At 38.7% G+C, this 16,424-nt stretch overlaps 1 protein-coding gene across 1 annotated transcript in view; it reads left to right on the top strand.

Moving 5' to 3' along the window:
- The window catches only part of LOC112694408 (dachshund homolog 2), a 104,991-nt gene that overhangs the window by 18,885 nt on the left and 69,682 nt on the right, over nt 1-16,424 (top strand). The window contains exon 2 of the mRNA XM_025569858.1: nt 7,636-7,665. Within this exon, the coding sequence (XP_025425643.1) occupies nt 7,636-7,665 (30 nt within the window). The remainder of the gene's footprint in view (nt 1-7,635; nt 7,666-16,424) is intronic.

Genomic DNA, 16,424 nt, shown 5'->3' with positions numbered 1-16,424 from the left:
GCGGGCAAGCACTTATGTTCAGCCCTCGAAAAATATCGATTCTTATCAGTAGTGGGTACATTTTGTTAGACAATGTTGTAGCGACGATGAGTACGGGCAATTACCGGGCGTACGAGTGTCTATACCGAATCAAGTTTACAGCCGTCGATAGGTTGTAATGAAAAATCAAGTATAATTATAATGTATTTATATATACCTAATAGATACTGTATTATAACGGGTTGGAATCGGTCTGCGCGCGATCCGTGTTCTTTCGATTCGCTCACCGCTATGCGTAACACACGCGTTATTTCTACATACACGCACGCACACGTATACAAAATATTTGGACTGTTATTATTATTTCATTTTTTTTTCCTTTTCATATTCCGATCGATAAATATATTTTCCACGCGTAATATTTCGTTGTGTTCCTTATAATTTATAAACTTTTCGGCTACCATATTAATTTCTTCTTCTTTCTTTCTCGCATCTCTCTCTCTCTCTCTTTTTTCTTACATAATTGTTTATACATATTATGCTCGTATACTAAGCTGCTTATGAACAACTGTCACAAGCAATCCTAAACATGCACCGTACGCGCGTGCGCACGTATATTTTTGCGTCAATGTTCTATGCATATGCAAGCGAGCACACAGTACAGACACGAGAGATGCGAGAGCTAAGATTTTCGAAAACTACATTCTTATTATATTATCGTTAATATTAATGATACATACATTGTAATGTGTCGCCGACCGTTTTCATCTCGAGCCCGAGCACGCGTATTGACCCGCCGGCAGTGTTACACCTGTTCCATAATACTATACGCTCAATTGTGACCGATATACCTGTGTAAGTATACGCACACTCATACACACGCATACGTGTATAATACAAATACACGTATGCAATGTAATATATGTCGTATGCATATTTTTTACCCGTACAAAACCCACCACGGAGTTATTGCTTTTATTAATATTTTCTTTGTATTATTATTTTATTTCTTTTTCTATCTTTAATTCTTTTTCCATTCAATAATCGCAACGTATCATTAAATATTGACGTCCGAGCGCAGGTCCGACTGGTGGACGTGGATGAGTGCGGGGTGGCGAAGAGAAAATAAATATCGCGTATACTGTATGAAATTATTCCGTTTGAACAATAACAAAATAATATTATTATTAAATGTCTGGGACACGGTCGTCCGTCGCAAATTACTGTGTGCACATGAGTATAAGTAGTACGTATACGTTGAATTTTCGTCGTCTTTTTTTCTTAATTACTGTTGTGACGCAGATGAACGTCCGCTGCTCGTCGTGACCCGTTTTGCAAATAAATATAGACACCGTGGTCACAAAACAGTCGTAAAACACGTATTATTTTCTATTGTGATGTTCCGTTAACGCTGTGTACCTACGCGTAAAAACCGAACGTAATTTTCTTCGAGCACGCGCGACTGCTTGCCAAACGTTCATCCGTTGACGTTCGCAGACCGCAGCATCTGCCATCAGATTACGATTTCGTCATACCGATTCTTGACGATATCCACAATACACGAGAACACGTGGTGTAATAATATTTTTATCGTGTTGTTAATATGGTAATATTACAATAAATATATTCTTATTATTTTGGTGGAGACGGCGATTTTTTTTGTGATAGATGCGCGCTTCACCGTTGCGCTTTTTCATTATAATAATCAACCAATATAAACTCGTATGGACATATCGAGTGTATTGTGTCGACGGAAATATTTCTATCCATCTCTTTTACTCTCAATCAGTCGTTTTCGTCTTTTTCTCATTCTCTATACACACACACACATATCTATATATCTATATATATATATATGAGCACCTGTCATTGGTTTATACATTGCTTCACGTATTGGAAACGGCACAAATTTGTGGTACATGCGTATCGGACGACGCTTTGTAAATACTAACACAAATACATATACAAACACACACACACACTAACACAAATATACACATACATATACATATACGTAACAAAAATGTAATTCTATAGAGTCGGGGATAGTATTAGTTGTAGTCGTAGTAATATATTAGGTAGTGGTAGTTATGTATAGTAGTGTAGTAGAACTCAATCATATTATTGACTTTTTGTGTGACCAAGGACAAAGAAATCGGATTAACTCACATAAAAAAAAAAAAAAAAATAATAATAATAATAAATAAATAAATAAAAAAAAAGTGTAAAATACAAATACCTAAATGTATACGGTTGCACCGCTGTACAATGGAAATCGGGAGCGCCCAGAATAATTTCTATTAAAATTCTTGTAGATACTGCTCATATATGTGTTTTCACGTGTACTTGTGTACCTACGAAAATTGTTATATTCTCGAAGAACGGTATCCATTGTCTAATGTTTGAAAAACAAACAATAGGTACATACGTTTTTTCTTCGTGTAACCATCACTCTTAGTATTATTCTTATTATTTATTACTATTATATCTTAGTCATGATTGGAGGCCACTGAGGTTGAATGCCTCGCGGCTTTGACATTCAAGTCATTTGTCGTACGCATCATTCGTGTTTGAGCGAACGCGTGTAATTCGCCGGTTTAAACATGACGTTTTATCCTTAAAAAAAAGAAAAAGAATAATAACATCATTATTAAATGTTTTATAAATGTTTCTAAATTCAAATTAGTCTCTTTGGAAGTTTTCATATTTTTAATGTTTCCGATACATATATGTAATATAACAGTAAAAAGTAATAACAACAACAGCAGTGTGTACATTCAATATTCTTCACGATCGCGAATTCTTTTGATCCTTCCCGGAAATATTATTTGAAAATTTATTGTTTATAGCACTTCGCAGTCGTGGTATCCATACATTATTATAATATCTATATATTACGGTTAAAATGCGTTCCGGAGGTATATACACATACACATGTACAAACATTTGTGTGGAAACACAATCGAAATGTTCATTAGCCGTAAGAGTAATCATAAATCATAACGTAATCAATTGTTCTACGAGCGTTATAATTGTTTCGAAGTTTGATTGATGAATTCGTGTGATATTGAACTCCTCGCAACATACGGCGGTGGCGGATTGACATCCCATAAGGAAACGGCGGTCGTGGGTAATGACGACGACGACGAAGACGGTACGAACCGGTGCAGAAAAAACAAACAAATACGTCGAAAGCCTCGTGTGGGATGATTTTGGAAAAATAAAGGCGCCAGTGCAATTAAACGTTAACGATGTGTATGAGTATGCGTGTGGTGTGTTTTTCTCATTATACGCAGGTCGATGATTTGTTTCGCTTCAGGAGGCCTCAAAGTGTCCTTTTCAAGCAGACACCCGAATCATTAAACAAAAACAATATTAGTCTTGTACCTGCGCGCGGGGGCTTAAATAGAAAGAGAGTGAGAGAGAACGAAAATAATAATAATTATTATTGAACAGGGCAACTCGGATCGATTATAATACCTTCAGTACAAGAATATTATACACTTATATATATATACACGTTTAACGATCGGTCGTACTTTAATATACCTCTACTCTTTAATGTTCTCGATACAATGTAGTATATCTGTTTTTGACGAATGATGTACAACTCTATACGAAACGTCGTTCTGGGTCCGCCGGTTAAATAAACAACGTTTGTTGTATGTTGTACGATTTGTAATGGTAAACAAATAACGAACAATCATGGTCCGTCTGTTTAAAATAATATTATTCATAGGTCCAATACGTTGCTGATACGTACACGTAAATGTTCTCGACGGGTGTATTGTGTGCGCACAGTTTGTCCACAGATATATGTACATGTACACATTATTTCTACGTGCGCGAACCTCGTCGTTTACCGAATTATGTGATGAGGCGTTCCCGCGTTTGGAAAAATATTGTCCGTCGGGCGATTCTTCTCCACGTTGTGTGGTGCTGCGCATCTGCAATGCCGTATAAATCACGTTAGGAAAACGGTTATTCCGTGATTCTTAAATTCTACTTCAAGCGGAGGGCGAAGACGCCGAGCATATACACAATGAAGTCCGGAACACCCTAAAAACCTTAGTACCCTTCGTGTACTACACGTTAAATAAACGTCCGTAGCCTAGGTCCTGCAAGGACGTGTACTCTGCGATTGAAGATGTAAATCGTTTTTGAACAGTAATGATATTTGTATGCGTGCAAGCATGTAAGTTCCTGCATCGACTCGAATGGCTATGATTTTATTGGACAGTTTTCGAATTTCGTAGCACGCGATTCCTGGGTTCAAAGCGTACCGTTGTCGGGCAACGTGACGGGTTTACGCCGCGGCGCTGAAGAAGTCTCCGCGAACGGTGTGCCCGGATGATGAATGATTACAAAACAATTGTAAACGACCTGCGCGCACAGAAGAAGCGCCCGCCGAACTACAAACATTGTTTTTTCCATTTCGGAACGTCGGTCATTAACCATTCGGGTGGAATATCAAGACCTGACCGCGCGCGATGACACAACGTAATTAGAAGAACGGGAATACACAGCACACGTGGTACGCCGCGGCGGCAGACGGACGGGAGAAAAATCGGATTTTTACCACTCGTCGCTGCTGCTGCACGACCGACGTATCCGTTTCTGCCCACGAAATGACCTTATATTTATTATTGTTATAATCGATTTACTCCGGTAACGAACTCTCCGCGGTCATTATATTATATACATCACCAACCAGCGATTGGATTTAAACGGTCCATCCGCTCCCTGGTCGCTGCCATTCTCTCTAATTATTAAACGCGCATCGACCGCTCTCCGCGCATCATCTCGGGGCTCGCGTTCGTAATGTATGCAACGCTGCCTCGTTGACGTGTACACGTATTTCTATAATTGTAACGGACGCGACGAGCAAGTGCCCCGTACGCCTAGTCCGTGTCCACCTGTGCGCACTCGGCGAAACCCGCGGTCGTGTCTTCGTTTGTGTACGATCTCCGCCGCCGGCCTGTACACGCGCACGCACTTACGTTGCTCACGCGTAATACATCACACGGTGCACGTACACATCCCTCGGTCGAGATTCGTGAACGTTCCCCTGTACATACACATAAACATATGTAGCTTTCGTCTCCCCGTTTCGAATAAAACTGCAGTTATTGTGCGCACCCCCGCGTTTCAACGTTTTCAAATCGAATCCGCGCCGTTGAGTCACTGCGCGACGACGCACCCTCAGACTTGGCGGCTTCGTCGGACGCACAGCGTAGCCGCGATCGCGTTACGACGTGTACTTTTCTCACGACCGATGACCATTTTGTGTTTGTTATTTACATCTTACGTATCTATATAATACACGTGTCTATTATATTCCATTATGTTCGTCTTGGACACGGGGTTTTGCGTATATCACGCGAACGTGGTAATGTAGTGGTAATAATATAACACATACGCCGCCGTTTGTAAAACGTACGATGAACTTGTTTTTCCCAAAGAAAAATGAATTGTTCGATTATTAAAAAACGCGTTGTTAAAAACGTACTCCGTGGAAAATCGTTACGATACGTGCGCATGTCCAACGCGCACACGTAAATACATAAATATTAATATGTATTAATGTATGCACGTGTATAATAATACGGCTCGTGTATACAGTATGAGCGTGTATGTGGACGGCCGCAGTATCCGCGAATTACTAACGGTTGTATGTAAATGTTCGTGTATTATGCGTGGCGGTCCTCTTCCTCCCCGTATCATGTTCTCGTTGTGTTGACTTCGTATTACTATTGACCGTGTGTGTGTGTGTGTGTGTGTGTGTGTATGTGTGTGTGTGTGTGTGTTTGTGGGGGGGGGGACTTAGGAAAGAGCCGAAACGTTATTTTTTCGTTGTTTTTCCCTTTTCGTCCTTTTCCTACTCCCCGCGTTGCTCTCCATTTGCGCGCGTACTTTATATACTGTGATATATATATCGACGAATCGTTTCGGTCTGGAAAATTAATATTGCGTTCGGTCGGGCGCGAAAAAAAATGTTTTAATAAAATACACACGCGTGGATCCGTTCGTCTATAATTCAGAAAAGTATAACTCGTTTTGACAGGTGTAACGATATGTTTTAATAATAGTAAACGGATAGATACCGCGGTGTGTGATGTATAATCGTAGAAATATCGTGCGTTGTGTATATATGGGTTTTTATTCCGCCGACGAACGCGATCATCGGCGACGGCAATCTACTACGGTTTGTTTTTACGCTGTACACACAAACACACGTTCGGCCATAACAAATGTTCTTTTTACAAATTTGTTTTTTTTTGTTTTTTAAACTACTATGTATGTCCGAAAAAACGATGTTACCATATTATCGTTATCTCGTAATGAACACGGGCGATAACTGGTTTAACCCACGCGTTGTGCGTATGTCGGGCAAAACTGTTTACATTTTAAGTTACTCATCATCGTTATGACCACGACGACGTTACACACTCGCGAGTAGACCATTTATTTTTTTGACGAACAGACGAATTTCTGTCAATAGTTGTAATCACATACGAGTCCATTATTATTTTAAGTGGATTGGTGGTCCTGCGTGACGGTTGTTGCAATGTGTACTCGCAGCTCGTTTGATAGTGAATAATTATTGTTATAAAAAAAAATAATAATAATAATAATAATATTTCGGTTGTAGATTGCACGCGTAGGACAATAGTTCGACAAAACGTCAACAATCGATCACGTTGATCGATTTCAAAAAATCCGGGAGTACGCGAAAAAAGAAAAATATATAAATCCTAAAAAAAAAACTCATTTTTTTTACCATCGATTCATTGTCGTTACAGCTATTCGCGTACTGTATACTCACACATACACATCTGCTGCTGACCTTTGAGACCAATATTCTCTCCCCTATCATTTCGTTTTAATAGGCGTTCGACGTCATGACCTTTGCCACTCCACAATGATACCTTGACAGTATTCGGTAAACCGTGACTTTTTTTTCTCTTACCCACCATTGAATGATATTATTATTGTTCGTATTGCGTTTCTTTTTTCATTTTTTTTTTTCAAATCGAATAATGTTTATTGCTTTTTATTGACGTCCCAGTGTCGCGCGATCTAAATCCGCCTAGTCATTTTGGGGACTTGATTAACGACTCGCAATGACTTCGAGGGACCGTTAGGTGTACGTATCGTATATTATTGTATATAATACGTATGGTGGTGTGCTCACGTAAATTTAAAGCTATGATATTGACCCGATATTTCATAATTCGCTCGCGAATCCCATCATCCACTACGTGTACATATACGTGTGTATATTACGTATTCGTCGTCATCGCCACACATATAATAATAATACATTTACAATATTAATAATAATAATCATAATAATAGTTATGATAATGAGAATACATCAATAATATATTACATGATATAATAAGTGTGCACACAAGAAATTCAATATAGTTTAACTAAGTGCGTCGGAAGATCACCTGAATGAATATAAATATCGAACCAACAATTTTTCACCAACACAATATTCTAACCACTGTTAAACTATATCGAATTTCGGGTTTGCCTGTAGGTACTTAATTTGTTTTTTTGTTTTTTTGTTTTTTTGTCTTTTAATCTATTTTATTTTATAACCAATTATACACTTTAGTTAAACTATGTTTGGTTTCTTGTTTGCAGGTGCATGATGTCGCACAAGCCGACTGACAGGTAGGCAACGATTTGGATCATATAATGTTTATTTGCATGCATATACACGTACAACAACACATACTTATGCACGCACGCACGACACAAGTAATCAACTACGGTAAGACGTGTTTGCGTGCTACACCAACTATAATATATACATGGGGGTGTGTAAATATACTAGTCTCTGTGCTGGCTGAGTGAAGAAGGGCTTCCGGTATTAGGTTTTTGTAGAAATATTACATAGCGATTCAACGTCTGGAGCAGAAAAATCGTTATTGAGGCTTATAATTAAAAAAAATAAAAAATCCTCACCCGAAGGGGATGGAAAGAACAGGAAAATCTGAATCCGAACAAGAGATGGAAACATTTACACATTTTTTCGTTATTAAATGTCCGCATTTGTTTCTCGTGTCGGGTTTAAATTAACTCTTCTCCTTTCTTTCTCCTCCGCAGACGAAGGCTCTTCATTATTTAATAAGGTTATAAACACAAAGAAAAATATCTTTCTTTTTTTCTCCGCTCCCTTGTTTAATTAATTACGTCTGTTCTTCCGGCATTAACTTTTTTTTATCTTAAGAATTTTATTTTTATTTTTATTTTTTTTGCTTGTCGGATCAAATCCGTAATTTATTTTTGTCAGGTCGATTTCTATATTTTTCATATGATTTATTCGAAACGCTTAATCGGATTTATCATTGGAAAGACGTTTTGACAAGCTACGTTTTTATTTTTTTTATGTTCCCTAAGCTTCTATATCTACCGGATGTTATATTCGCCATTTTCACAGTGGGTTTACTGAGTCTTTATTGCATTATCCGTAAATAAATGTCGAATAAACGCACAACGCGGCCCATCATTTTGCCGTTCGAAAATATTGTGACAATTTGACCGGAACTATTACTGCACTACCGTTTTTATGTCGGAAAAAAATATCTATATAGAATAATAATAATAATAATACGTAATACTAGTGCACTGTACGTGAAATGACCATCGGTCGTTTTGCGCGGATGGACAAATCCGAATTTTTTTCCCCGCTTGTAATTTCGCACCTCTTAACCAAACCCCCACGGCGGACGTCCAGCACAAAAAGGGACCGGCCAAAAGTTCAACAGACGGTAAATAATTGGGAATAGAAAAAAAAAACGGTAAAAAAAAAAATACATATACGTAAAAAATATATGTATACGTAACGCCGGTGATGACGACCAGGACGACAACAACGCAAATATGAGCTCTGGTCACTAGCTGCAGTAAATGTGTGTGATCCTCTTACGTTTCACGGTCCAGATGACGAAGACCGTTGGCGATTTCGCGTTCGCACATTACGCGCGAATCCTAACACGCACACCGACGGCGGCGGGTGGCTGTACGCACCGTCACGTATCGGTGTCAACACGTAAATGTGGGCGGGGGTGGGTACGGTGAAGCCTAAACAACGCACTTAAACTGTGCCGACGGCGGTGTGTAATGTGAGTGTGTGTGTGTGTGTGTGTGTGTGTATGTCCACGCAATAGGTTCGGGACACCATGAAATTCGGAATGTATCACATATATAGTACATGTGCCTACGGACGAGAGAATAAAAAAAAATGAAATAAAAACCAGATGTCTACTCGTAAACCGAAAATAATACGTGTCCTCGCACGCCTTTTCGAGCACACACAACACTGCCTATTTATATAATATGCGCTCGTACATGTGTACACTGTTGTTGTGCACGCACTAATGGCATAGGTGTGAGTGTTATTCCATTTTGTTTCGTACGTACCCTTACGAAGCCGCCGCCGCCGCGGCAGACGTCTCTTTCCCACTCTTCTTATTTTCCCCTACACCCGTTAAGCGACCGCATCTTCTTTTGACGATCGTCGTACAATTCGCGCGACACGATAATATTATAATGGATACGCGACGAGGATGTTATGAACACCTATCCGTCTGTGGACGAGTGCCGCAGGGGTATAATCCGCGGACGGCCGAGGGCAAACGCATTTGGTCGGTATATGTACGCGTGTGTAATCCTTGGGTTTACGTGGACAGGTGTGTGTTTGTGTGTGTGTGATTCCGAAGAAAACGATACGATACTTATCGTAGAGATGGTGCGTACAGAATAAAAATAAATAAATAACACTTTTGGTGTTTGTCAGTATGTATTTGGGGACAGCTGTCAGTCCGGCGGTGGTGCAGTACTACTCCTCACACGTACGCGCGAGCGCATCACGGACCAGTTGATTTCTACGAGAATCCCGAGACAGCTTACGTGCCGATAGTCCCCGTGTATTATTTTCGTTTTTTACGCTTGGAGAACTAATACGATACTTGTGTAAATGTGTACACAAAAGAGACGCCGAAGTCTGTGAAGAATTCTAAATATTTCACTTCTCAGTTTTTGTCCAAAGCCTTCGCTCATCTGCAAACTGTAACATCATTTTTTCGACGCGAACTCACACACCTACGAGTGTATATCATATCGTTGTTCATAAATTTATCATATTTTTTTTATTATTTTCTTACTGTTGCAAGTATACAGGCATGATATTATACATAGGTGTATATGATGAGGTGTGTAACTCACGCGCCGTCAGTAATTTCAAACGCCAACGAATCATAATTATATTATTTTAATATCTTATCGATACCGGACACAGACCAGATTGGCGTAGGTCGTCGTCGTTGTTATGGTTGTAGCACAATGCATCGGATTACCGACGAGGGGAAATCGTTATCGACTGCGAGTTTTAATTATGTGTTGTACCACTGACATTTATTTGTTGTCTGGAATTTTAATTAGTCGCCTTCTCATTTGCCAACACCACCTCGACCGCTGCCACCACCGTTGTCGTTTGAACGCGCTTTCTCACCGTAATATTTCCATATAAAAAACTGTATTTTTTTTCTAGCAACTGCACTGTTTATTATTATCCATTATAATCACGAGTTCGCGCATATTATAATATACGCATGCGAGACACTACTCGACATGCGTTTTTATCGAAATAACGTAAAACCTGTGTTTACAATAATGTATTCCGTGCATGTGTGTGTGTGTGTGTGTGTGTGAGAGAGAGAGAGAGATAGAAAATAATAAAATTCCTCGTCGTCCTGAAATCACGTCTCTACCACTGCCGTCGCTTGCCGTCTTCGAATTCGTCGTTTCACGGTGTGGCCCATTGTTTAACCTTTACCGGTCGATGTACATAATCGATTTTTTTTCTCCCTGCAGTCACCCGAAGTAGATTTGATCCTATTATTATTTTTTTATTTATTTATGCTTTTTATTATTATTATTATTATTATTATACATAGTAGAATGATTTTTAAAAAAAATAAAATAAAAATAAACGCAGTGTCGTCGTCGCTTGAATAGATCCGAGCCGCCGAGAGAACAAATTGACCGGCGGCGAATTTTCCCGTTGGTCCAATCATTATTGGGTTCAATTGTGTGTATATGTGTGTGTGTGTGTGTGTGTGTGTGTGGCCACAAACGATTCGATCTCCTTTATCACCTCTGTAACGTTGTTTTTTGTTTAATATATATATTTATTTTTTTTATTATTATTTATACCTCTTCCGTTTGATTCGGTCTTTCTAGAATATTTCTATTAATAGGTGTAGTAATAATAATAGTAATAAAAAAATCACCGCGACAATAATGGCCGGCGAAACGATCACGTACCCTATACGTGTCGCGCATTGTCCTCTCGTCGCCGTGTATACACGCGCACACGCACAAATGGCCTCGTTGGCGACGCGTATATTTACCTATATACTTTTTTCTCTCAATTTGTTCTGTCTGTCGCCGCCTATTATTGTTCGCTGACCAATTGTTTAACGAAATTGATGCGCTATTTGTTTTGTTGACTCTTTTTTTTTTTTTTCTACATCCACCAATATTAACTAGTGCGGTTTCCTTTCTGTTGACCCCAACGTGCACGGTCGGCGACGGTCATCGCCAGTCGCCATGTCCAAACAACTCTCTAAATATAATAAATACGTATATCGGCGCATTGCGTTCACGCTGTATATAGAACTATGTATTACTATTACACTGCAGTCTGCAGAGAAGTATTGTTCCGATACGTTCGTTTTATTATTTATTTCTCGGTGTTATAGTTTCTTCCTTTTTCTTCAACTCGCCCTACCACCCTCCCGCCACCGCTCCCGTTGAGCCCTCTTTGCGCACTAAAAGCCGGCAAAACCGAAAATTTCATTAACGTCATTTTAAGGTGAATTTATGTTGTAATTTCCGTTGGCACATATACTCTCTGGTTTTATACGCACCCGCGATCGTCGCCCCGCCAACATCGTACCTCCTACGTACCACTGCCGTCACTGCCGACACAATGGATGTGCGTCGCTGCTAATTCTTTGCAACACCCTCCGCGCGAAACGCGGCAAAAGAGATAGTTTTTCCGGACGGCGAAAGACGAGAACGTATACACACTGGCAATAATTTACACGCACACATCGCCCAGAGAATAATATTACACGGTGCAATAATTATTGTTTTCGTTAGCATAAAGGCTTTACAACGAAAACGATTCGAAGGATTAAGTTTTAATTAAAACACAACCGTTTTACCACCACCACCACCACCACCACCACTACCACAACATTTCTGCCGACAAACTTTTCGTTCTTTTCTATTGTTGTTATGACATAATATGTTTTTAAGTTGTGTATATATATACTCTGCCGCAAAGCAGTTGGAATCGTATATGCGCGTCTAAGAGGGGCTACCAAGAATTCCTTTGAGCAGCATGTATGTGTGGATATACATAAAATCGATAGCAATAACAAGACACGCAAATGAACGCGAAAACTTTATGTTTTTTTTAACGTTGTACAGAACAACATGTGATAAAAAAGAAATTGATATTGTTATACAAAAAATAAATTAGTTTTACAAGTGATGAGTGACCGTATGAAAAGTGATGGTAAAACACCAAGACGGATCCGATTGCAACAGAGGTCAGCTATCGTATATCGTTGAAATAATAATAACGAACTAGATTGATTGCAGCTTATTGAAATTATCAAGTGATTATAATGGCTAATGAATCACATAAACGATAGGTTACATTATTTTATCAATGAATTAATACATCATTAAGTATCTATGTATTTCATTCTTATCTAATGTGGTATATTTTGTATTGAAAATAATTTTCCAGTCATTCACAGAAAAATAAACCGTATAAGGATATCGATACTGTACGTACTATGTATTATATATAGATTGACGTAATTCAAACGGATCAAGTTAATATATATATTTTATGCGTACAGTCAAAATGCTAATACGGTAAATTAACATCAATCAGATGTGAAATGGACTAAAACGTTAATATCTCCCTGAAAGGCCACGGCACAGTGGTTGAATCATAATTATATTTTAACGATTCCGGGCATTAGTCATTATGGATTGATGCCATGAAAATTATCTTAGCCGCTAGCGGTTCGAATTTATTGAATTTATTTTTTAAATAATTCTCGATGACGCGTGTACGTATAATTTTTATGCGTAATATTTATTCATACTTGAGATACCGTTGACATTTTACTTTATGAAAGCAATCGTTAAACTTATCGCTTAACGTAATACTTATAATAAAATATAATGATTAATGAGCAGTTACCTGGATATCGAGAATTGTCGCGGTATATTACCTATTCGTATTATACATGTATGAGTGTATTATAATTTTTGAAACGCTTAAATTTATTGTAAATATCCACTGTTAATGCATTATAATAAAAAGTATTGAATCACTATAAAAATGTTTTTTTTTAAAAAAAAACCAATATTAATCTTCAATTCGCAGTTCAAACGTTACATTTTTGCATGAAATAAATTAAACAGATGAAGTTTTGTCACGTTTTAAAAGTTTGAATATAAAACAACATGCGAGTTATATCAGTTCGGTGATTTTTTGTTCACGTGTATCTACTGCAGAACGTATTTATGTACCTATATATGAAATTAAATAATTCAAATAGGGTTGGTTTGTTCATCGGTAAGGTGATTAAGTCCACATAGGCAGCGGTATATTGGTTTTCGACCTTTAATTATTTATAATACCCTGTCCACGTCTGAAGGCCGGCCAAACAATTTGGCCTCCAACCCCCTATACCCCATAAGCATTTTCCCTTGCAACAAAACACTACTAAACGCGTAGTGAAATTCCCGTGCGATATACACACATACGCATGAACATACACACAGACACACTTGCGCTCGTGAACAACGTTAACCGAAGATGACAGATATATGATTATGAAAGGATGCGAATCGGAAGCAAATACGGAATGAAATTACATATGCGTTTTACGACTAATGGAACACAACAAAGGCTCCCTAGTATATATACTCTTTCCTCCGCCCATACCTCCGGCACCACGTGACCCTTTTGTACTCATATATATATGTGTATACGAATTAATTGCTGGAGCTTTTAGCGATTCTAAATGTGACGGCGCGGGGTCACCGGAGATAGGAATAAGTGGAATGGGCGGAGGAGAAGGAAGAAGAGGAGATGGACGAAGAGGGTTCGACAATATCAGGTTTTATATATTATTACACAACGTTGTACTTACACACATACGCACATAAATATAAAATTTTATATTTAATCCATACGTCGATTTCGAAGAGTTCCAATTATAATTTCGTTGTTGTGTTGGCTGTTTGTGTACGATAAAACAAAAAAACTAAAATAATAATAATAATAGTTACCAACTCGAATAGTCGAATGTCGCTGTAAATAACAATCCATAATCATACGTCCGTGAAATTATTTTTAGGTATTTTTTTTTCATTATAATAGAATTCGCCCTCATCCGCGTGCACGTTGGTCGTACAATAAAAATAATATTTATTTACCTATTATGCATATCATATTTTCACGCATCTGGAGCCGGAAAAGTCCGTGTGATAATTCGAATTAACAACGGTGTTGACCGGACGGAGGTGTAAAAAAATAGAACATGTAAACCACTCATATTCAACTCGTTAGTCGGCCAAAAAAAAATTCTAATTAATTAAAAATCAATAAATTTTTCACGCGCGCTCACCAGCACACACCTGCGACCGGTAGTCGTTTTTGTTTCATGTATTTGAGGAAGTCGATTTTTTCGTTCGTCCTCTATTCGTCTTGATGACCGATCGAAATCAACCGGCGTGTCGCTAATAATTATTATTCTGTCCTCGGATTATACTTACCCTCTCGCGCGTATCATAATTAAAATAACGCTGTGCAAGGATGCAGCGGGGTGAATCATATCCCGCATTTCTCGTTGGACATTACATTCATGTGCATTATATCTTTGTTGGGAAATTTTCTTTAAAAAAATAACTTGTGTTCAATCCTCTTTCCTTTTGTAAAAATAAAATCCGTTCCTGTTCCTTTTAATTTTTTTTACGATCCAAGCAGTTATCGATTATATTATTTTTAAGGAGTCCCAATTTTTTAACGAAATTGATTTGGTTTATTTTTGCATCGTTTTTACCACAGTTATACAACCTTATTACTATTTTATAATCAAGACTAAAATTCAGTAGTTATTATTAAAAATAACGTGCGTTTCTTTTTTTTTAACGGAAATTTGGAATAAGTAGGAGCTTTTTCTGTTCTTCGATCCTATATTTTAAAAGGTATGCGTTCCTTCCCAACACCGGTTTTAATACATTTTATTACTACTGCGTACAGTACTGAGCAATTAATCGCAGTGCGCAGAAGCTTTCCGTACCTGGGATGGTTTACAATTGGAAATCATAATTATTATTATTTTCATTACATAACTAGTAAAATAATGCACGGCGTGCTGCGAATCTTATTGCGGTGTGCCGCATAAAAGAGCGCAGAGCGTACGCAGTGTAGGTTGCAGGGCGTGCCAGGCCACCCCGGATCCCGGTTCCGACGGGATTACAAGGATTAATGCGTTTTAAACGTGTATGCATTGCTGCGCCCTCCGTCGTGGGGTGTAGCCGCGACGGAATTAAAAGTTGCTCGATTAGCCGCTAATATTGCACCCGTCCGGACGATTATCTGAAAAATCGGTTTCGTTCTCGCGCCGATGATTCGGAAAGACCTGCCGCGGGCGTCGGTTGTCGCGACGCGCTTGCAGTGCGCTCGATTTATCCGTTTGTCTCTGTCGCCGAACTCGACTGCGTGTGTACTTATATACACGGGTGGTCTTAACAAAGCGTTTTAATTTGCCGAACAATCCGGAGATGTTACTGCGCGTGCACGACGACGTACGTCTTCCCCGACCGACGATTCGGTGTCACCGTCGTTTTTTCATTTCCACCCGCCCGTTCCTAAGTGCGATCGGTGGCCCTTGTACTTCGTTCGTGCAACCGAATAATATAAATGCGTTCGAATTTTCCGAATTCTTCACCGTTCCGGATTTCGACTTGGCGGTAATATTTATCCTTATTTCCAATCAAACGTTTTCGGTTCGTTCGCCATACGAAATTTACACGACAATTTTTTTCTTCTATTTTTTTGTGTTTTTGTACGCGTTGCATCGACCTCATGCGCGCGATTACAACAGCGGAAGGCGAAAAATAGTTTGAAAGAATTTTTTCCTCTCTTACACCCTATTCATAATAAACAAACGTTTATTATTTATGCACCTATATACACGAGCGTGTAAAAATTTCTCGGACGGGCATGTGTATGATTACACTACAAACGTCGGAACAAGAAATTCGTTTTATAATAATTACAATTTTAATTAATCCGGTGTGTTTAGCAGCCGCCGTGCTGAAGATTT

This window comes from Sipha flava, unplaced genomic scaffold (genome assembly GCF_003268045.1).
Source record: "Sipha flava isolate LNK unplaced genomic scaffold, YSA_version1 129_pilon_pilon, whole genome shotgun sequence".
NCBI lineage: Eukaryota > Metazoa > Arthropoda > Insecta > Hemiptera > Aphididae > Sipha > Sipha flava.
This window is presented reverse-complemented; position numbering and strand designations above follow the sequence as displayed.